Genomic DNA, 22,812 nt, shown 5'->3' with positions numbered 1-22,812 from the left:
GAACCGTAGCTTTGGCCTATTCTGAGAAAGCACGAAAGAGGAAGAGCCCACACGATAGGATAAAATAGGCCAAACCGAAGCACAACCCTAAGGGTCACGGCCAAGGCCAACTAGGCAGCCCACCAGCCAAACGCGGTGCTGAGATGGGCCAGCCAAGGGTCGGTAATGGTGTTACCACCCAATACTCGCTGGTACTAATGTGTTGGATAGAAAGTTATTTTTCTAGTAGTGTCAGTTTGTTAAATGGGGCTATCACTATCGATTTAATAAAACGAATCGGTACGGATGATGCTTTCTCATGTGGTCACCTAATTATCACTAGATAATTTATTTTCTTGTTTACATAAGCTTGCTTCATAAATAATCGTGACTGCACCGACCTAATATGATTTGCTTCACAAAATCATCCCAAAGTATCTTTTTATCAAAAATGTATACCGTCCCCGATCTTTCTTCTAGGACCTAAAGGATGAAATAAATATTTTGCATTCATTTGTTGCAGCAAAACCAGAATGATGTGTCCTCTTTTGCAGAGGCAGGAACATTTTCATTTTCTAAAAAAATTGTTGCAGCAAAAATCAATACTCCTTTGGAACAGTGAAACATATTTTTGGACTATCGATACCAAATCTTCAACTTCAATCTTAATATCCACAAAGGAACACGTCCAATTATTGAAGAAGTTTTTTTTGTTACCAGTATCATAATGCCACAATCTAGATGGATACAGGATACTTTGCATGTGCCTAGTCCAACGCATGGATTCCTAGTAGTATCCATGCTAATACCCATCTAAAAGTGAATGACACTTTCCCATAGTATGTGCATTTATTGCATTATTGGATTCCATATATTACTTCATGTGCATTTATTGCATTATTGGATATCTAGCCAATTAAGTAGAATGAATCCATGAAAACATGTAAATTGATAGTTTTCCTATTCTATTTCTAGGGTGATTGTGTATAAATACATGCAGATGTTGCTCAACAATGTTATCAGTTTAACATCATCACTAGCTAAGTGTGTAGACTAGAGAGTGAGAGATGGATGTGACATTTGAGACACCACAGGGTCGCAGATTCATAATCCAGATTTGGTACTTCTCCACAGTGAGAAGGATTAAGGAATGTATTTTGCAGCGCGAGGGCATCCCCATGGAGGCACAACAGCTGTTTTTCATGGGTAGGGAGCTGCAAGACAACCATGACACCGAGTTCTACTCCATCCTCCATGGTTCTCACATCCTACTCGTAATTTGCAAGGCCTCCCCTCCCATTATTGAAACCCATACTAGTGATGTCCATGTTGTCATCTCAGTGACATCCCTTGGCCGAAGCATCAAACTCAACCTAAAGACCTCTAACACAGTTGCTCATCTCAAGGAGCTCCTCCAAGAGCACACTGATGGTGCTCTTCCGGCAAATCAAGTGACTCTCTTCTTCGACAAGGTGGAGATGGAAGATGACAAGGTGATGGCCATGTACAACCCGCCTGTTGACAGGATGGAGATTGATGTCGTTGTCACCCAACCGCCTCCGAACAATAACAAGCAGGGAGCCTCAATGGATGAAGGTCAAGGTCAACCGGGGTGCCCGGATGGTGATTCTAGATGTGAGCAGCCTCGACCTTGTCAAGGAGCTATCGAAGAAGCTCGGTAGGGTGTCGCCGCACTTTCTCAAGCCGGTGGATGGTCATGGATGAGGATCGCACACTGTACTGGCATAAATTCAAGAATGGTGGCACCATAGAAATATTAAAAGGGGATATTACCCGGGGTGACTAATCAGAGGAACACATCCTGGACTTTGGTTTCATTATCTTCATTGTGTACCAGCATTAGTTGAATAGTAATAATGCATTATGTATGCAGACTACCATGGAGTACTTGTTTGCATGCTGGTTTGACCGTTGTACGACTTCAAATTTTAAATAAAATAACAATTTATTACATATGAAGCTGTAACGTACAAGAAATACAAAAGTGGAAGGATATCTTTGCGCTATCTAACACATATACTTGTACTCATAAATCATCGTGCTGAACGAACCATCAACAACGGCAACTATGAGAAAGTGAGCCTAGCTCAACTGGTTAGAGTGGAAAGTGTGGTCATGCACTCTAACCACCCAACTCGAATTTGGGTGTCTATTTCTTCTTCTGAAAGAAAAATCACCTAGCTTCTCCTAGGTTGATCTAATTTATTTTTAACAATTACTTCGTATTGATCTATCAAATAAATGAATAAAGAAGCAAAAGGGGGTGTTTGGGGTAGCAGGAAGATCATCCACAAGATCTCAGTCATTAGCTGAACACCCTTTGAGTTTGAGATCATCCACAAGATCTCGGTCCATATAATTCTTCCATTATGGTCCATGCATCCCCCCTTCAATTACTGCACACTGTAATCTCGGCATTGACTACTCAGCGTGGCTCTTTCCTCCTTGCAATATATCAACTTGTCTGTGGCCATGGCCGCTTTGCAGCGTTGAGATGCAAGTTGCTTCGTCGCAGATCACACTACTCACTAGCCCTCAGCTACCAGCTGTCCGCTAACCCATGGTGCCGATCGGGTCACAGGTCTTCTGAATATCGCTGATAGCATCGTCAGTAGTAGCTGCGCCGACGATGTGTGTGCCCTCAAAATGTAAGTCTGACCATTCCTCACGTTTATGACCATGAAGTTCTGAAAATCATCTTGTTTCTTCATTACCACTATGCCCCAACAATTTTCGTTCCGATTTGAGGTTAGCATGCATGAGTTTCTGCATTGGATCTTTGCCACAGTTTAGCTGTTTGTCGTCATCTTCACCATCCCTTTTATGTCATCTTTGCTCTTGGATTTCGATGGTTAATTGGTTATGATCAAATATTCGTGCAGGTTTAGCTTGAAAGAATGGAAAGCGACGCGGACGTTGGACCCGGTGTGGTCACTCTGAGCAATCGCTGTGGGTCCAAGCTGAGAGCAGCTGCTGCTTGGCCTGCCTTCCAGGGGGTACCATCGACGATCTCCATGATGAGATTATGGATCCTGACGAACTCAAGGAGTTTCGAGACGAGTATACCGCCGCTGCAGCCACGTGCAAGGTGGCGAACGACATGGACGTGGACACCATAGAACAGTATCAGAAAAGGCACTACAGCATGGTGGTGGTGGAGGACGGTGACAAGGAGCACCATTAGGGGATCTATCTGTTGATGCGGAAAGCAAGTTTATTTATCTACTCCCTCCGTTTCATCCGTTTAAAATTGCAGATCATTTCAGGTATTCTACTCAAGTATTATCTATGCCTTGTCTGTTGCATCCAGTGCCATATGCAGCAACAGTGCCTAAGCTTAATGTGTGTTAAACTTCTCTCTCCTCAACTATACAGCCACATCATCATACATTATGAGAAAAAGGCTAACATTCACCTATACTGTATTTACAAACATTTCGAGACAGTAATTAGGGCTACTCAACAACAAATTTGCTTTGATTTATTTTCCAAGCTAGAAAATGACAATCCAGGTTACAATCACAAACTCGAGCTCGAGTATTAGATGGATTGAGAATAACATCCTCCAAGATGGTACGTAAGATAACCCACTACAGATTAGCTGACCTAAATAGGTAATACAGTAGAACCAATACGAATGAATAGAATAAGTTATTATTTACTTGAAATCTAATAGGCAAGGTAAGAATAGCAGTACGGATCTAATACAGTTTTCTGATGGGGAAACAACATATTTGCCTCTCCTTGGGTACACCTTTGCTCATTTGATGGGCATGACTATCATCAGTCTGTGAATAGTTGCTGTCCCGAAACTTTGGAAACTCTTGGGCAGTCTGCATTTAAATATCCTTACAATTAGAAATTTATAAATTAAGGCATTGATAGAAATGGATGGGCATACTGCCAAGCAGTCAAAGGAGTAATACTTTCATCCATTCTCTACATTACTACACAAAAGCTAACCTCTTGTTTGAAAAGTAGTTTGAAAAATATTCATAACATAATTTGCAAGAAAAGGAGAACTTTCAATAAATATTCCACATGCTATTTGTGAAAGGTATATCACATTACAATATAGACCGTGACACACTTTTTATCTGTTATGTGCAGGACAGATCATAGACTATGACAAAGGATATTAGATTCGACAGTGCAAAGCTAAAATCATATATGCGCAACTAAGCTTTCTTCTCAGTGGTTCCCTTTGTTCATTGAGTTGTTATCTTTCTTGGATGGATGCATCAATGCCATCTGATGTATTGACACAGAGATTTTGACACACTAATATTTGACAATTTCTTCAACATAACTATCCCAAAATTAGCAGTAAGAGCAGCACATTCAGTATGAAGGCTGGCTATCTATATTTGGTGCCAATTTCAAACTTCTTTCTGAATTAACGGTTCTACATGTTATCTGCCAATTTGCTCGGCATAGCTATCCAAAGATAAGCAGGAAGAGCCGTAAAATCTATATTTGGTGATGATTTCTACTGAATTAACGATTCTAGAAAGGTGCTCTTACATGCCACAGCAAAAATATTTTTGCGCATTATTTAGTTGGATGTCATACAAAGATAAATTTCAATTGGAACAAACAATTGCTTGGAAAAGTATTGAAGTAGTATGAAATGAGAAAAACTGTTACTAAGTTTTCAGATTGGAACCCTCACAATTAAACAATTATATACTTCCTCCAGATTTCAGCTTCTATGTAGTTATGGTTCTGAGAAAGCAGAAAAAAAAAGGCTGTGGATGGCCAACAGAACAGATCAATATATGACACAAAACTATGGTAATGAATTGATCCAAAATGATATTGACCAATGAAAATAACATTTCAGACAACATTTACAATGAAAATATCATGAAACTTTTCAGATTGACACTTTGTTTTCCGTTAGTCGATGTCAGTATCATATTTGAAAAGTTTGTAACTTGAAGTTATACCTGAAATAAGTTTACATACTTTCTGAAAGTACATGACCATCTCTATGATATATAAGCAGATAAGCAAACAACAGTCCATTCAGACGTATGTGGAGTTCAATAGTTCAAGACTAGTAATAGCAGACAATACATAAGAGAATCATATCTAGCAAAACTTATTTTAGGTGCTACACAAGAACCAGAAGTACCTAAACTGAATTCATATGAACGATCATTGTGCAAATTTCATACTAACAAAAAAAATCCGAAATATTCTGAATTATTTCAGACAGACATGTTTAAATTTATTACAGATTTGTGTAGTTCCTTCGACATCTTTATGAACCCTTTATAGTCTTGGTAGTATTAAGAAGAAAAAACAAATACAAATTCATTCGGATGTACATGAACTCCATTAGTACAGGAATAGCACTACCTTCATTTTGATAATCATTGCACCCAATATATAAAATAGCCATTTCTTGTAAGTTTTAGTTGTTACGTTAAATTCATATGAATGATCATTGTGCAAATGTCATACTAACAAAAAAATCCGAAATATTCTGAATTATTTCAGACAGACATGTTTAAATTTATTATAGATTTGTGTAGTTCCTTCGACATGTTTATGCACCCTTTATAGTCTTGGTAGTATTAAGAAGAAACAAATACACATTCATTCGGATGTACATGAACTCCATTAGTACAGGAATAGCACTACCTTCATTTTGCTAATCATGGCCCCCAATATATAAAATAGCCATTTCTTGTAAATTTTAGTTGTTACGTTAAAACAATGAAGTAATAAATATAGACTTCATGCAGATGTGTTTTTCATAGGATAACACTCAGATCAAATACAACAACTATTAACAGACAAAGTTTAATGTAAATTTAAAATCAAATTCAATTTCTAAGAAACTTTCAAGTAACCAGTGTATCTACAACCAGATAGGATCTAAATACAAATTGCCTTTATGCAAAACTAGCATTTGCTGATTAGAGTCCCTCAGTTGTTTGCGAACAACTTTGAAACCACACTCTCAAAGTTAATACAGAAATGTAGAAAAGGGTATTACCTGCTGACTAGTATCTTTCCCTTGTTTATTTCTTCGATAGAAGTTTGGCAGTGGCCTGGCTCTGAAGCAACAACTCTGGCGTGATTCTTTAAATTCTGTTTCATTCTTGAATTTCCTCTGCAAGACAGGAACTCTAAAGATGTGATGCGATGCACTACAATTTCTTTTCAGTTTTCTCTTTTTGCTTTGTAAAATTGTTTAAAAGCAATTGCCTTCTTAAAGGTTCATTTACAAGCTAGAATTGGAGTAAATTTTCTCCATTGCCTTTTTATGTGCAGATAATTTTATCCATTGCCAATACAGACAGATTAAAAAATTCCATTACCAAAACAATACGACAAGTATGACTTTGAATGATTTCTCACATTGTTAGCAAGAAGTTTTGTTACTACCATACTCCACCTATGAATTAGTTGCAAAACCATGGAAATGTAAGTAACAGATCCAAGTGGTGAAATTGAGCCACGTTCTTTATGTATCATCATTCAAACCTTTACTTGCAACAGAATAAACATTTAGGTGAGTGCCTACCTCTTTTTCTCTAGTTATACCAGTTTTCTGATGCACTGGTGGTGATGCTGAACCAAATAGCTTTTCTTTGATTCTCATTACATGGGAGGACCTGAATGATGCAAGAGAAATATAGGATACAATTAGAAGATGGTTTAAAAATTTGATGGTATATGTTAAACTAATGTTAACGTGAGAATGAAGCTTGTGAGTTTATCAATGTAGTACTGTCAGATTTTTTACAGAATTAACAATCTCATTACATTTCTGGCATTATAGAATTCATTTCCTTCTGATCAAGTCCTACAGCAGTCAATGATATTCATATAGCTTTTGGCTTTCAAATGGTACCTTTGTCCATCCACTTGAGATGCCCCTAGAGCTATTTCTGGCAAAATTGGGGAAAATGTCTGAAATATTCACAACAGCAAACAATTACAAATGTCAGACTGAGAATCATTCTTAAGAAATGAAAAGATGAACTCAATCCATGCTTAGAAATCTTTATATACTTTTCTTGGTGGCCCGAATTGCTCAAGCTGAGTGGTTGCCACAGTCCTACTTGCAGACTCCAACTGGCTAATCCTTTCAGCAATTGTAATACCAAGATTGCTTGAGCCTGAGGCAGCATTTCCCATTTCACATCTCATGAAACTCTTAGGCATTTGCAATGCCACTAGTGTGGACCTCTTTTTGGGGACTGAAGTGGCTACTTGCATGTTATTGTCCGTACCAGGAGGGGAGGTGTTCTCCTTGGCAGAATGCAGAGGCGACCTTCTTTTCACTGATGAAGACTGCCCTTTCTTTCCTGAAGGGGGAGATCTGAATTTGGTTGGCTTCTGAAGCAGGGATGACATCTGGAGCCTCCTTTTCTTGGCTGAATCTGTGATATCCTGATTAATAATAGAGCTCTCCTGCGAACAACACATAGGCCATGTTGGTCAGTAATTTAATGTTACTGCTCATTGACAGAAGAAGAATTTGATAAGACAATGTATCAATTACCTTCAGCGGTTGCTTGTCTCCGGCATCAACAGACACCAAATTACTAGAGCACAGATCTTTCTTCTCCAGCAATTCCAAAACAGCTCCAGCAACTTGCTCATTGCCGCCCTCCCCGTGGCACAACTCATCCACGGGTGCATCCATCCTGCAAGAAGGACTAACCGCATCTGTGACAGCCGCGAGCTCCTCGGCCACTCCCACCGGCTCATCACTGGCACGGGGACTACAGCAGTTCACCACGCCGGTCTCCTCACCGCCGCACGTCTCCTCATCCCCCGGCGCCGGTGCCTGGTCCGTCATGCAGGAGGACTCCGCCGACAAAGAAGACGGCCACAAGGCGGCGGAACCACCATCCTCCTCCTCGGCCGCCTCGAGGCCGCCGTCATCATCGGCGGAGGCGGCGGCGCCGTGGTCCTCGCTCTTGCGCTTCTTCTTCCTGGCGTAGTGCTCCTCGAAGAAGGCCTTCTTCTGCGCGACGGAACCCGGGCGCGCCTGCACGGCGGCCTCCTCGAGGTAGCGGTTGTGCGCGAAGGCGGACCACTTCCCCCACTCGAGCGGCTCGGTGAGGAAGCGGCCGAAGGAGACCGACTCCCCCAGAGCCGACATCATGTCTGCCTTCCAGTTCTGCATCCCACCACCCCAGGCAAGCACAAACACGACAAGCCGTCACGAAACTGAACCAGCTCGTAAGCGGAGCAGAGGTAACAGGAAGGCGAGCTGCTGCTTACTCGGCTGTCGTGGCCGGGGATCTCCGGCTCCGGCGAGTGCGTTGGCTCCAGCTCCGGCAGCGGCGGCGGCGGCGAGAAGTCCGGTTCTGCTCCCATCGGTGACGGCGGCGACACTGTGAACTGGATCGGATCTGGGCGAGAGGAATCGCGCGCGCCCGTGGGGAATGAAGCAGAGCTTGATTGGAGGGGCTCACACTGAGCGCGGCGGATTTGGATCGGGAATCGGAGTGGTGCGATTGGGCGTCGCCTTTTCGAGTTCCGTTCGGTCGTGTGGGGTGGGAAGGCGTAGAGGGAGGGGCAGCTAGTGTAATTGCAGCAGCTTTCGGTTGTGGGCCTGGTGGGTTCGATTTGAATTGCTGAAAAGTGTACGTTATGGGGAGCTGAGGGTCGCGACGCGACGGCCAGGTGACCGTTGCACAGTGCTTTTACTTGTACGCAGCGCACTGTTGGAGGGAGATGTTTGTTTCTGCTGGAGACGAGAGTGGGACCAGTGAGTGGCTGTTTGCTTTAGGGCTTCTTTAGCGCCCGGACATCCGTCGCACGAGCGTGCAGGCGTCTGATCGGATGTAGGGGACAACTGCACCGTCATTGTAGGATCCAGCTAAAAATGTCCCGCTAAAACACCGTTTGGCCGGAACTCGCTCTCTAGAGCCGTTTCGGGCTGGCGGAGCTAAAAAAAAAAAAACTCCCGCGGCTCTTCCTCGTTGCCCACCGTTGCTCTCGGTGTCGGCTTTTTATACCGGCAGCCTACCAAGAAGGTACCCGAGGTAGTCGATTAGTCGGTTGGGGGATCGCCGGACCTGGAACCCGAAGGTAAAAATGAGGGCACAAAACACACATTTATACAAGTTCGGGCCGCTAGAATAGCGTAATACCCTACGTCGTGTTTTGGGGAGTTGTATAGTGCGCCCTGCGCTTGGGTGTTGAGCTTAGGTGAGCTGCTGATCTAGGTACCCTTGCCCTCCTTTATATACTCCAGGGGGCGGGAGTTCTAGTCGGATTACAAGGAGGAGTCCTAATAGGAGTACACGGTATGAGCCCTAATCGGATTACAGGGGAATCCTAGCAGGAGTCCAACTTCTTCCTTCCTTGCGGGTACTGGGGATCTATCCCCGACAAGCCCCCGAGCGCTTCATAGTCGAATGCAGCAGTCTTTGAGTACTTTTAAGATATTCGCCAAGTAGTCTTGGTGTTCCTCGAGTACTTTATCTAGCGGAATCTTCAAAGCTTCTCAAAGTTGCCATGAGGCTATGGTGTGCTCAAAGCCTTGATCATCTTAATATTGTAGTCTTCATGTATGGAGGGCGGCGAAAGTCGCACTCCATATGGAGTAGCCCCCGAGCCTTAGGTTGAATCGCAGAATCAGGCTGGGGGTCGAAATCTTGAATCTTTTTCTTTCAGCTTGAAAAAAGTCTTGGGTGTAGCTTATCAGCCCCCGAGCCTTGAATTGATTGAAAAATCAACGTAAGGATCTTGAATCTTCACTCAAGTTATCATCCGAGTAGTTTTTGCGGCATCCAGCCCCCGAGCTTATGTGCCAGGTGAGCCGTAGGAGCCATGTCGAGTAGTTATTGGTACTTAGCCCCCGAGTTCGGGAACTAGTCTGTACGCTTAGCATCCTGGAGCATCGTCACCAAAGTTTATCTGAAAGAAAAGATGCATACATTATGTAGTATTTTTGCAGAATATTGAAACTGCTAAAATTTATTCAGTGATCAATGTAAACATTGTGTGTCATGCTCTTGTTCCAGTCATACTCTTCCCGAGTAGTTAGCCTGTTACGTTTTAGGCTCTCAGTCCCCGTTTAGCCGTAGCCGCTGCGTGTGTGAGAGCTGTGTCTCGTGTACGCTTATGGGCATTGCTGTTTGCACGAGTATGTGTGCTAGCATTTGGCGTCACAGGTGCACCCGAGGCTTTCACGAGTTAAGGCGTGTTCTACTCGAGAAGAGTAGTGACCTTAAGAAGACAAAAAAGGAAAAGTCATTGTTGCGATAAAAAAAGAGCGCGGTAGCGCGAGAGAGTTTGCTGCCCTCCGGCGAGTAGAGCACGTGTTGTGCGCAAGAGCTTCCGACGAGTAGAGCGCGTGTTGCGCGCAAGCAGAAAATAAGTCGAAAAATAATTAGAAAAGTGACTTAGCTTGATTCGTGGACGATTGTTGATGAAGCCGTGGCGGTCATCAATGAAGTCGACTAGTCGGAGGCGATTCCAAATAGTTGTTGACGGTGTGAAGTTTGCCCCGACTAGTTTTCTAGTCGAGACGAGTAGTCGACGTAGTCGCCGACGAGTTGATACGGACGGATGTCGATGTAGTCGAGGTTATCTAGACTGCCTCGACTAGCTTTCCAGTCAGGATGAGTAGTCAAGGTAGTCACCGGCGGGTTGCCAAGCGCCCTCGCGAAGCTGAAGTAGTCGTCGGTGAGTCACCCGTCGAAGTAGTCGTCATCGAGCAGTCAAAGTAATCGTCCTCGGCTAGTAACTAGTTGAGACGAGTAGTCGAAGTAGTCATCCTCGGTTCGATGCAACCGGACGTCAATGCTGTAGTGCACGCGTACATCTTCTGTGGTAGGTGAAGATCTTGGGTCTTGCGGTGGTTGCTCGTGTGCATGTAGCAATTTTGAGGAAATTGAAATCCTAATCGCAAAACAGGGCAGCAACCTGCTCTATCTTGATACACGGGCGGGTACTTTGATTTTGATGCTTCCCTGTGTTCTGTTTTCTTTTTTTGCCTCCGCATGCGAGTAGTGATAGGGAAAACAGATACTGTCTCAGACTCATCTCAGACTCAAACGAAGTCGATTCCGTCTTGAAAATAGGGCCAAAAATTGAATCCCGTCCCGGATTGGTAGCACGGGTGAGTGGTCTGCTCGTTGTAGATTGACTTCAAACGGATTCGAGCTCTCACATGTTGCGCGTATCTGGGTGACCGGCTGTCAATCGTCCGAGATTTCCTTTTTCGAACTTGACTCCGCATCAATTGAGGCGTTCAATTCTTTATGCGTAGTCCGCTGAGTAGATTGATTTTGGTGATCAGGTCCTTCGAGCTCGCCTGATGATCTCGATGATCGGCCCCACGGTGGATGCCAGATGTCGGTGTTTTATACCGGCAACCTACCAAGGAGGTACCCGAGGTAGTCGATTAGTCGGTTGGGGGATCGCCGGATTTGGAACCCGAAGGTAAAAGCGAGGGCACAAGACACAGAGTAGCATAATACCCTACGTCCTATCTTGGGATGTTGTATATTGCGCCCTACGCTTGGGTGTGGAGCTTAGGTGAGCTGCCGATCTAGGTACCCTCACCCTCCTTTATATACTCCAGAGGGCGGGAGTCCTAGTCGGATTACAAGGAGGAGTCCTAATAGGAGTGCACGGTATGAGTCCTAGTCGAATTACAGGGGAATCCTAGCAGGAGTCCAACTTCTTCCTTCCTTGCAGGTACTGGGGATCTATCCTCGACACTCGGGGAGGGCCCGCAGGAAGGCGGAGGGACCTCCGGGTGGGCGAGCGGCGGCAGATGGCAGAGCTCCGGCGGGTGGCGGCCGACGGCGACGGCGGGGGTGGGGTGGAGATGGCGACGGCAGGGAGGAGGCGGGAGGCGGGGGCGGCGACAGCCGGGAGGAGGCGGGAGGCCGGGAGTGGATAGGAGCGGAGGTGGGAGGATATTGAAGAGAGAGAGAAAAGTGGGAGGCCGGCGGTGGGAAGACAGGGAGGAGAGAGGAGAGAAAAAAGGAAAAGGAAAATGAAAGGGTATTATGGGTATTTCATCTTATCTAACCATTTTAAACTACACGGAAGAGCCGTTTGCCAAACGTTTTTTCAAAAGGAGGAGCCAGAGCCGGAGAAGCCACTCCACTGTAGGAGCCAGAGCCAGAGCCATTTTCAGAGGAGTCGGAGCCCTGCCAAACTGGCCCATACTACCGTCCATCGCCAAGCCAGCCTAGAGGAGTGACTTCCAATCTATTGCTCACCAATCTAAATAGGGATGCTAAAATTGCAGAAACATATCGCATATCCTTCTCAAATCTAGCTAGATTGCAACACCAAACAATTTCTAAGATAAAACCATGAAATTCACCGATTATCTAGTTGCAACAAGATGAAATATGATGCGCAACATATATAGATTAAAAAAACAGATGAAATATTATGTAATGACTAACGCACCAGTCGAGAAAAACAACTGAAACATTCCAAATGAGCTATTGCAACATCTAAAATGATGAAAAAGAAACTATGTAAATTGCAAAAGGTTGAAATAAAGTGGCTGAAACATTTCAAATCATCGATTGCCACATTTGAAATGACTAGACGAAACATAAAAAATCAGTTGCATAAGGGGGTGTTTGGATACTAGTTGTTAAACTTTAACAGTGTCACATCGGATGTTCGGATGCTAATTAGGAGAATTAGATATGAGCTAATTATAAAACTAATTGCAGAACCCTGTGCTAATTCGCGAGACGAATCTATTAAGCCTAATTAATCCATCATTAGCAAATGGTTACTGTAGCACCACATTGTCAAATCATGGACTAATTAGGCTTAATAGATTCGTCTCGCGAATTACACTCCATCTGTGCAATTACTTTTGTAATTAACCTATATTTAATACTCCTAATTAGCATCCAAACATCCGATGTGACGGGTGTTAAACTTTAACACCTTGTTGCCAAACAGGCCCTAAGTTGAAGATGAAAACATTCAGATAGCTTGTCATTTCACCCTCCAAGCATGATTCCAACCATGTCCAAAGTAACAAGTTAGTGTTCTCCAACAGTTTTCCAATTCACACTTATTGCAACATAAAAACAAAGCTTTGCAACATCTGACATATGAGCTACAATGAAAAAATGGGTGTTGGTATACTTAACGATCACGAATGAATCCGCAAGCGCACGGATATACCATTGTAGCATTTCACCCAAGTGTATTCCCAAGGGTATCGTATTTCCCAAAGGAAGGCGGGTAGGTCAAAAGAGTTTACTATGCATATAAGTATATCATAAGATGAGTAGATGCACTACACAAGACAGGGGTAAGGATAATGATAGAAGGGTAGTGTGACACACAGAGAAGAATGATCTCAAGATAACTAAGCTAGGGAAGAAGACTAAGAGTTAGCTCTAGATTCAAATGTACTTCCTATATACTGCACAGATCATACAAGCATAACATACACACAAATTGCATAGGACTTAGTTCTATGCACCCAGGCACTATGGGGAGACAGCATCCCTACCGGTCTGCTGGTGCATTTGCTGCGAATTACGAACTCCTACAGGGTACTCGAATGTGGGGGATTACAAAGGATGGAAAGGACTGTCACCACCTACCGCCTACCCCTAATAACATGTGGGGCAAAATTATATCCAACAAAGCTAAGCAATCCAAGCACCACGCTTGCATTGTTAACAACACTCCAACTGTCCCGAGCTATTGTGACAAAGGCTAAAGCCACCATAGATATGGCCATTGAACTGATGATGTGGCATAGATCGACTAACCTATACATGGTATATACACACAAAGTATGTACTATGGCATGGTTTGAAGGCACACATGAGAGCATATAAGCCTATACTACGAGAGCAAGGGTATGCAACTAGCATATGATCTTATAAGCCTAGCATATCAACATAGCAAGTGTATAAGATTAACTCATGCATAGAAGAACCAAGCACAACACTATATGAAGAACATAAATAATTTAAAGCATAAAGTCAACCTAGGAATGTAAGATACAAGAGTCATACCCTGAACTCCAAGAAGACCTGGAACCCTGAAGTAGAGCTACTCTAGCCTAACGCCACTAACTTGGAAACTATGAGGGAGAGAGTGATTCAACTTTTGGTGTGTGTAAGAGAGGAGGAAGAGCTACTCTATTTATTGGATCTTGGAGGTGGTTCTGCCAGGGAATATCCAAGAATATTCCATTACCAACGTAGGGGCTCTGTCAACCATCGCATGTTAGCTTGAGAGGAGAGGAGCCAAGAGCGGTTAGGCCGCCTACCTCGCAACCACCTTCCTCTGGGTGACTGCCTGGTGGGTCCCAATAGCAGTTGTGTGTGTTAGCCAGTTGATTGAGGCGATTGTGGTAGTTTGTGGGCCCTTCAATCCATGGGTTGCACATGTGGCAGCCTCCTTTTAGTTGGAGTTGTGTTTCTTGCTCCTTAGAGTGTGCTTTCTACAAGGACATGTGGAACTGCATTATTCTTAACTAAATATGCGTGTAAGAAATGTCATTCCTCCTTTATTCATGATAATATTGACGGTCATATTTGGTACTTAACGACCATCAACAACGCCCCCAAGCTATCCCTTTGCTCATCTTGAGCAAATGCTAAGACTTAGGTTGGTTGATCAGGAGTTGCTACTATGTTGTATTCCTAACTTATGCCGTGCCTACAAACCTAATCAATATGTGCATGTGTGTGGATGGGATATGGTGGATGGTGTATGAACTCCTTTTTGTATGATCCATCTCTCTCCTTTGCATTTTTTGGGACATTTGCTATCTTTTCTTTTTATCTTTTTTTCATCATGCTTTCATGAGCATGTCTTTATTTCTTTTTGCAAAGCCCATGTCTCTTTTGCAAGGATAACTTTGGAGAGAGAGGTCATAAAGCAACATGGAGCTTTATTTTGTGGATGGATGGATGGCATGATTGCTAACTTCCAGTGTAGAAGTTTAGCATATGGTGGTGGCGTGCACGTGATCTTGATCATGGAAGTATGAAAATCATCTCACTAAGGGTCACAACAATTTGACAAAGCTCAATAAGAAAACAAGTTGCATATGTGGAGGATATTCAAATAGGATCAACATATAGCCTTGGATGGGAATTTCTCATCATTGAGGAACTTATCAATTTATCATTTTTCAAAAATAAAACTTTGGATATCTAGCATCACGTAGAACAAGATCATAACATCTCTATTCTAACATATCATATCTCACAACAACCTAGACTTGGATCATGCTTTGTGCTACCCACAAGTTTCAAGCTAAGGTTTGATCATGCAAGCCAACAAACTCAAAATTAGGTAGGACACTAAGTTGTAGCTAGACATATGAGAGAAAATAAACAGAGAAACTATTCATCATTTCAACCATGAAAAACTAACGCATTCTTATCGCGTATAGGAAAGCAGTAAATATTTTTTGGTCTATTTAATTTTTTTGGATTTTTATTTTTTTAGCATGTGTTGATGGTCCTTACAACAAAAATCCGACCATCATATTACTCAGAGAATAAAGGAAAACTATCATTTCTTACTAGAACATTTATTATTAATAACCTAGCTCCACATGTATTGGCTAAATAAGTATTTTAGGGACACAAGTCTACATAAAGGAGAAAAATGTGCCAGAACATAAAAGAAACACACAGCAGAACACTCCACGCAAACACCAGGATTGAAGGACCCACATATCAGAGCAAATCGACTCAATCCCACGAGAATTACCAAGGATCGTTACAAGGGCCCACCTGGTAGTCAACAGAAGAAAGGCAGCAGTGGGGAGGCGCCACTTGGGGTTGGCCAAACCTAGGGGTCGGCCCAACCCAGGCTGGCCCTACGCATGCCAAACTTTGGTAGGAAGCTCTCCCACATTCTCCCCAAGGCGGTTTACAAGGCTTCCATCTACGACGCCCTCGGGAACCACCCTTCCTCAGCTATAAAAGGAGGAGGAGAGACCCCCCTCAACACACACCACATTTGAAGCCCCTCTCCATTTCTCTCTTGATAGACTTGTAGTTCTTAGTGGAGCATAGGCTAGAGCTTTCTTCTAGTAGTGCTAAGCTCTTCCTCGGGTCGGTTGGGAACGCAACCTCCAACCTTCGGTATGGCTTTGTACTCAACTTGTCAGCACTCTATCTATAAAGAGTATGGTTGTTATGCTATCTTGGTAGTGTACCATGCCATGTCTTGTGCCTTATAAATTTATACTCATATGCTTAGGCTAGATTTACGTTATCGCATCAGTTTAGTGTGCCTTCGGGCTTGCTCTAGCTCTATGCCTGTCGATCATCATGGTAGGGGTTCTGGAGGGGCTAGAATAGTAATCACATGCACATGTGTGGTGCTCGAGCATCGTAGGATCCATCGAATATGACTATGCCCCATAGTCTGAGGGGTAGGCGGCAGGTGGTGACAACCTTGTCCGTCCCTTGTAGTCCCCCACATTCGGGTATGGTGTAGGAGTTCTGAAAGATATCTTGCCCTGGCAGACCAAGGCTGGGTATTCTCCCCGTAATGCTGTATGCATAGATATAGTTCTAATAATGTGCTCGTATGACCCTTGCTACTATAGTTAGATGCTACCAGACCCCCTTTGTATGCCTCGCTTCCGCTAACCTTAGGTCTATTTGTTTATTCTTTATTCATGATATTGGCTTGTGTGTGTCACATTACCCTTATATCCTGATCATGGTTTACCCTTGTGTGAGTCTTTGGTCTATTACTTAAGCATATTGTCCTGGATATGTATCCAATAAACTCCTTTACACCATGCCATTCTTTGGAAAAATATAAATAACAATACCTTAAATATTCTCTGGGTGAAATGCTACAACGGTATATCCGTACGCTTGCGGATTTATTTGTAATGTTAAGAAATACCAACAAGAATTTCTAGCATCATTGCCGGGGATGGTACTGGTTAAAAGATTTATCAATACATGTTCTTGGCTATATGATTAAGGAATAGCTATTGCTTATGCATGCTAACTTGTCTTTGTTTTCTCCTGATGGATGAAAATAGGGTAGTGTGTGACCAGTTTCGACTTGCCGGGCAACTTTGTTGAAAATTTGAAGAACCTAATGAGAAGGGTCCGACCTCGCTTCATGCCTCCTTAGATCACTCTATCGGCAACCATACCAGTCATCCTAGCACCATCTGCTCCTAAGGCTATGTCCGTGAAGACCCAAACAAGGTCTGGCCGCACGTGCGCAGAAGAGGGCAAAAGGGACTCGGTAGGCTGAGTACTATCGCCTAAAGGCGGAGCACCATGAGGCCGAGCTCAAGAGAGCTAAGGAGGACACCGCTGACCAGCTCCTGCTGAAGGACCTAAAGAAGGATGTTCTGACTTCGCACATGAGAGGTAGGCTGTGCCGACCTGTTTACTCGGCTTTGTCCTTGTAATCTTGATATTGATGTAAACCTATTTGGGAAAGCAGATGCCGCGATGAGGGAGTAGAGGCTCCAGCAGTACCTCAAGGAGTGCAAGGACTCCAATGCACACCTTCAGCAAGAGCATGATGCAGCGGTCAAGCATGAGTATGCAGTATCGCAGAAGCTGGCCTATGAAGCCAACGCGTGCAAGGAAACCGAGTGCTGCTTAGAGGCTGCTATGAGTAATTTTTGGAATGACCAACATGTGATTGCAGGGCTGCAAGTGGAGCTGGAGGATCTGTGGAAGACTGCTGGCTATGTGATGGACATGGTCCAACCGGATGCTGACCCAACCGCGCCAACACACCTGCTGGACCATCTCAAGGCCGCACCAGGTCGGCTGAAGACACTATTGAAGGACACTGTGGTGGAATGCATCAAGAATGCTTTCGCTCAGCTGGCTTCACAGTTTCCGCGGCTGCCCTTGGAGCTCGCTGCGACAGGGGTCGTGGCCGACTTCAACGTGACTTGATTCCTGATCTAGCGGACCAGTACCAGGATGTGATGGAGAATATTGTAAATGATTTGGGCCTGTAAAAATTGAACTCTGTGGTGTATTAAACTATCTTTAAAAGACAAGTGATGTAATTAACTTAAATGTATGTGGGAAAAAAAAAGAGTCTCCTTCCCTCAATCGTTGTATACGACAGGACAACGTGTAGCTGAGGCCTGTAGCCGCTAAGCACCTAGCCTTGCCTGACCAACATCTTGCTAAGACCGGATCTCTAGCTTGTAGGAGGGGTGAACACAAGGTTGTCTAGGTTTCGCGAGCTAGGATGCCGACCACATGAGTTAGTCATATTGCCTCGAGAGGGGAAGGAGAAGGATGCTGTAGCCCCCGAGCTTGAGGGCGAGCGGGGTGTTGAACAGGTTGGACAACCCCTGAGCGTCAGGAATAGCTTAGATAAAAGGAACAGTAAGGCAGTAGGTATGCAAAGAACCACAAAGGTTGTATTCATTCAGTGTAAGGGAGAGACAAAGTGCATAGCTTTTAAATCTAGGGGTAGAAGCGTCGTAGATGCATTATGTTCCATGGATTGGGGATGCCGGAGCTGTCCATCCATTGGAGTCGATAGGTGCCTGGTTGGATGACTTCTTTGATGATGAAGGGGCCCTCCCAAGGGGCGGCCAATTTGTGCATGTCCTTGGTGGATTGGATTCGACGAATCACCAAAGCACCAACGTTGAAGGAACGTTCTTTGACATTCCAATCGTGGTAGCATCGTATCTGCTGCTCGTGGCGTGCGTGCTGGATGAGGGCCACCACGCGATGCTCTTCAAGGCTGTCGATGTTGACCTGTTGACTTGTTTCTACCTCACCTTCCTCGTAGTACTGGATGCAAGGGGCGCTAAATGCCACGTCAGATGGCAGAACGACCTCTAAGCCATACACCATAAAGAAAGGGGTGTAGCTAGTAGCCTGGCTCTTTTGTGTTCGTAGGCCCCAAATGACATGGGGTAGCTCGCATAGCCACTTGGTGGCATACTTGGACACGTCGTCGAAGATGCGTGACTTGAGGGACTAGAGGACCATCCCGTTCACACATTCAACTTGACCGTTGCAGAAGAAAGGGGTGTAGCTAGTAGCCTGGCTCTTCTGTGTTCGTAGGCCCCAAATGACATAGGGTAGCTCACGTAGCCACTTGGTGGCGTACTTGGACACGTCGTCGAAGATGCATGACTTGAGGGACTAGAGGACCATCCCGTTCACACATTCAACTTGACCGTTGTAGCGCATGTGCGCTACTGAGGAGTAGTACACATTAATGAGGTTGTCTTGGCAGAAATCGCAGAACTTGGAGCCTGTGAATTGCTTGCCAAGGTTGGTGATGATTCTGTTTGGCACTCCAAAGAGGTGTGTGATTTCTTCCACAAACTGAGCGGCTTTAGCCGACTCAATGCTGGTCACAGCCTTGGCCATAATCCACTTGGTGAATTTGCCAACTGCCACGAAGATGTGTGTATAGCCGCCTGGAGCGGTCTTGAAGGGTTCGACCATGTCCAGCACCCAGCATGTGAAGGGCTAGGATGGTCAGATGGTGCGCAAGGCCTGAGCTGATAGATGTTGCTGCTTGGAGAAGAATTGACACCCTTTGCACCTTTGGACAAGCTCCTTTGCATCAGCTACCACTGTTGGCCAGTAGAAACTAGAGCGGAAGGCTTTGCTGACCAAAGTGCTTGAGGTGGCGTGGTTGCCACATGTTCCCGAGTGGATTTCATGTAGGAGTTCAAGGCCCTCGCTGCGTAGAATGCACTTCATCAGGATGCCTATAAATGCAGCTTTCCTGTAGAGCTCCTTGCCGATGACGATGTAGTTTGGACTATGCCGAGCTAATTTTTCGTGTTCTATTTTTTCCTCTAGCACCATCTGATCAGTGATCAAGGCTATGAACGGGACGCGCCGGTCTTCTTCTGCCTCAATCATCATGACATTAGTGGATTTTGTGTCAGCCGGAGCCTGAGCGCTAGCGTCGTTGACCTAGTCCGGGTCCAAGGTTTTGATAGAAGGTTTCCGGAGGTCTTGTACGAATACGCCAGTCGGAACCTGCGCACGCTTGGAGCTGAGCTTAGACAGGACATCGACGATGACGTTATGGTCCCTGGGGACGTGGTGGAACTCAAGGCCATCGAAGTGGGCCTCAAGTTTGTGGATTTCTGTGCAGTAAGCATCCATGGACTCCTTGGTGCAGTCCCAATTCTTGTTGACTTACTTAATGATAACCTTGGAGTCGCCATAAGTAAAGATGCATTTGATTCCGAGGGAGACGGTGATGCGGAGGCCGTGGATGAGAGCTTCATACTCGACGTCGTTGTTGGTAGCCTTATAGTGGATTTGGAGCACGTACTTGAGTTGATCGTCTTTGGGGGATATAAAGAGGACCCCCACGCTGGCTCCTTCGAGGTTGAGGGCGCCATCAAAGTACATAGTCCAGTGTTTAGGCCTCTCCAGGGAGGGTGGCTTTTGGATCTCTATCCACTCGGCCACGAAGTCAACCAGGATCTATGACTTGATTGCATGATGCATGCAGAAATCGAGGTCGAACTTGCTGAGCTCCACAGACTACTTGACAACTCGGCCGTTGACATCCCTGTCATGGAGGATTTTGCCGATGGGGTATGATGACACCACCTGAATCTTGTGCGCCTGGAAGTAGTGGCGCAACTTTCTTGTTGAAATCAAAACTACGTAGAGCAATTTCTAAACCTGTGGGTAGCGGATCTTTGAGTCACTGTATGGCCGGGCTCTTGGCGCTCCACAACTAGCACGGTGCTGACAACATGCGTTGTTGCAAAGATGTAGAGGTACAACATTTCTTGGTCAGCCGGGGCCATCAAGAAAGCAGGAGTTGTGAGGAAAGCCTTGAGCTCTTCGAGTGCCTTGCTAGCCTCGTCATCCCACTTGAATGTGTCTGCCTTTTTGAGGAACTTGAAGAAGGGCAAACCTTTTTTGCCAAGTTTGCTAAGGGCTGCCATCATGCCAGTAAGCTTCATGATGTCCTTCTTGTTAGATGGTTTTGCCATGTTTCTAATCGCATCCACATTGACGGGGTTGGCTTCAATGCCACGCTGGCTGACCATGAAGCCTAGGAGCTTTCCAGATGGGATACCAAAGACACACTTGCTAGGGTTGAGTTTCTAGAAGTAAGCCTGGAGGCTATTGAAAGTCTCTGTGAGGTCGGCTATGGAGCTTTCCTCGTCCTTTGTCTTGACCACCACATCGTCAATGTAGGCCTGGACATTCCTATGCAGCTGTGTTGCGAGGCAACCCTGGATTGCCTTCTAGTAGGTGGCGCCGGCGTTTTTCAACCTGAAGGTCATGGTGTTGTAGCAGTAGATGCCGATGGGCATTATGAACACCATCTTGTCTTGGTCGTCAGGATCAAGGGCGATCTGGTGATAGCCTGAGTAGCAGTCAAGGAAGCAGAGTAGGATACTCCCAGCCATAGAGTCTACAACTTGGTCAATGCATGGAAGAGGGAAGGGGTCCTTAGGGCAGTGCTTGTTCAAGTTGGTGTAATCAATGCACATTCTCCATTCACCTGTTTTATTTCTTACAAAGACTAGTTTTGCTAACCAGTCGGGATGCTTAGATTCACAGATTAATTCGGCAGCTAAAAGCTTGTTTAGTTCTACCCTAATTGCTTCCTTGCGATCTTGGGTGAAGTAGTGGAGTTTCTGCTTGACCGGCCATGCAGTCTTGCTCAAGTCCAAGGAGTGCTCAGCTAGCTCCCTATGGACACCGGGCATATCAGATGGCTTCCACGTGAATATGTTCAAGTTTTCTCGGAGGAAACTGGTGAGCGCAAGTTCCTATTTCTCAGAGAGGTCGGCCCCTATGAGGGTTGTCTTGGTTAGGTCTTCAAGGCCGAGACAAATCTTCTTGACCTTGGGGTCAGGCTGCAGCATCGTGGGCATCGGCTCCACCTCAGGGAGCGTGAGCTAGTTGTTGTCTATCTTCTGGGCCTCGGCCACCATAGCGGTGGCCTTGGTCGAGTACTCCAGAGCTTCCGCGAGCTAAACTGCCTCGGTGTTACACTTGTATGATGTCTCAACATCACCGTAGACGGAGAGGACTCCACTTGGAGCTAACATCTTGAGAACGAGGTAGGTGTGGTACGGGATTGCCATAAACCTCGCCAGCATGGGCCTATCAAGGATGGAATTGTCGGAAGTCTTGAAGTTCGCCACCTCAAATGTGAGGTATTCTGTACGGTAGTTAGCCTGTGTGCAAAATGTGACAGGCAAAACAACTCGGCCAATCGGGTAGGACCCTTTGCTGGGGATGATGCCGTAGAAGGGTTCTTCACAGGGCTGGAGCCGCTTGAAGTCGAAGTCCTTGCGCTTCATGGTCTTTGTGAAGATAATGTTAAGGTTGTTGCCATCGTTGAACAGCACTTTGGGGAGTAAGGCTGGTCTATGGTTAGGCAGACCACCAGCAGGTAGGACCCGAGATCTGGGATGTGGACCCAATGATCTTGCTTGAAGAATGTTATGGGTTGCTCTGACCAGCGCAGATACTGGACTGGTTGTATGGAGACAAGGTGCACCTCTCACTCACGTAGCTTCTGCTTGCGGTTGCTGCAGAAAGCGTTGGGGCCGCCCACGATGATGTTGACCTGTCACTCCGGTCGCTGTAACTCCCCATTCTGGACGGCACCGGGCTGGTGGGCGTCTTGGTGTGGTGGGTGTGGCGGAACCGCCCAACTTAAGCTCGTTTAAGTGCGCCTAATCGCTGTCGGAACAGCAATTATCCAAAACGCACCTAAAACAGCATAAGTCCGGTAGTCCGTCGAGTGTCCCTAGGACTCCTCGAAGGATCCACGACGTGTCTCATAGCCATACATCAGGATAATATCCGCGATGGGATAATATCAACAAATATTACATTT

General features: G+C 45.1%; 2 protein-coding genes and 1 pseudogene across 3 annotated transcripts; 1 reads left to right on the top strand and 2 right to left on the bottom strand.

Annotated features, from left to right (window-relative positions):
* Positions 1–1,046: 1,046 nt before the first annotated feature.
* Positions 1,047–1,786, top strand: LOC111256763 (annotated as a pseudogene).
* Positions 1,787–3,449: 1,663 nt separating this feature from the next.
* Positions 3,450–8,575, bottom strand: LOC101753634 (protein WVD2-like 7). Of its 2 annotated transcripts, XM_012844378.2 has the most exons (8): positions 8,251–8,575; positions 7,523–8,146; positions 7,251–7,431; positions 7,030–7,136; positions 6,869–6,927; positions 6,539–6,629; positions 6,008–6,124; positions 3,450–3,833 (listed from the first exon to the last, which is right to left on the bottom strand). In XM_012844378.2, exons 1-8 carry the CDS (start codon positions 8,344–8,346, stop codon positions 3,702–3,704), a joined length of 1,407 nt encoding a protein of 468 aa, XP_012699832.1. In that variant the 5' UTR covers positions 8,347–8,575; the 3' UTR covers positions 3,450–3,701. The 2 variants fall into 2 exon arrangements, with proteins under 2 accessions (XP_012699832.1, XP_004962580.1); XM_004962523.3 differs by having other exon boundaries at positions 7,030–7,431; positions 8,251–8,574.
* A 13,362-nt stretch (positions 8,576–21,937) lies between these two features.
* Positions 21,938–22,270, bottom strand: LOC106804207. Its single transcript, XM_014804866.1, has one exon. It carries the CDS (start codon positions 22,268–22,270, stop codon positions 21,938–21,940), a length of 333 nt encoding a protein of 110 aa, XP_014660352.1.
* Positions 22,271–22,812: the final 542 nt, after the last annotated feature.

The sequence above is a fragment of the Setaria italica genome, chromosome III (genome assembly GCF_000263155.2).
Source record: "Setaria italica strain Yugu1 chromosome III, Setaria_italica_v2.0, whole genome shotgun sequence".
In the NCBI taxonomy this organism is placed as follows: Eukaryota; Viridiplantae; Streptophyta; class Magnoliopsida; order Poales; family Poaceae; genus Setaria; species Setaria italica.
This window is presented reverse-complemented; position numbering and strand designations above follow the sequence as displayed.

Bases quoted from the DNA above. Each gene is read 5' to 3' on its own strand.
- LOC101753634 (XM_004962523.3), bottom strand. From the start codon at position 8,346: ATGGGAGCAGAACCGGACTTCTCGCCGCCGCCGCCGCTGCCGGAGCTG. The intron at 8,147-8,250 runs GTAAGCAGCAGC...GGTGGGATGCAG, and splicing joins TCCCCGGCCACGACAGCCGA to AACTGGAAGGCAGACATGAT. The intron at 6,125-6,538 runs GTAGGCACTCAC...CCTGTCTTGCAG, and splicing joins GTATAACTAGAGAAAAAGAG to AGGAAATTCAAGAATGAAAC.
- LOC106804207 (XM_014804866.1), bottom strand. From the start codon at position 22,270: ATGAAGCGCAAGGACTTCGACTTCAAGCGGCTCCAGCCCTGTGAAGAA.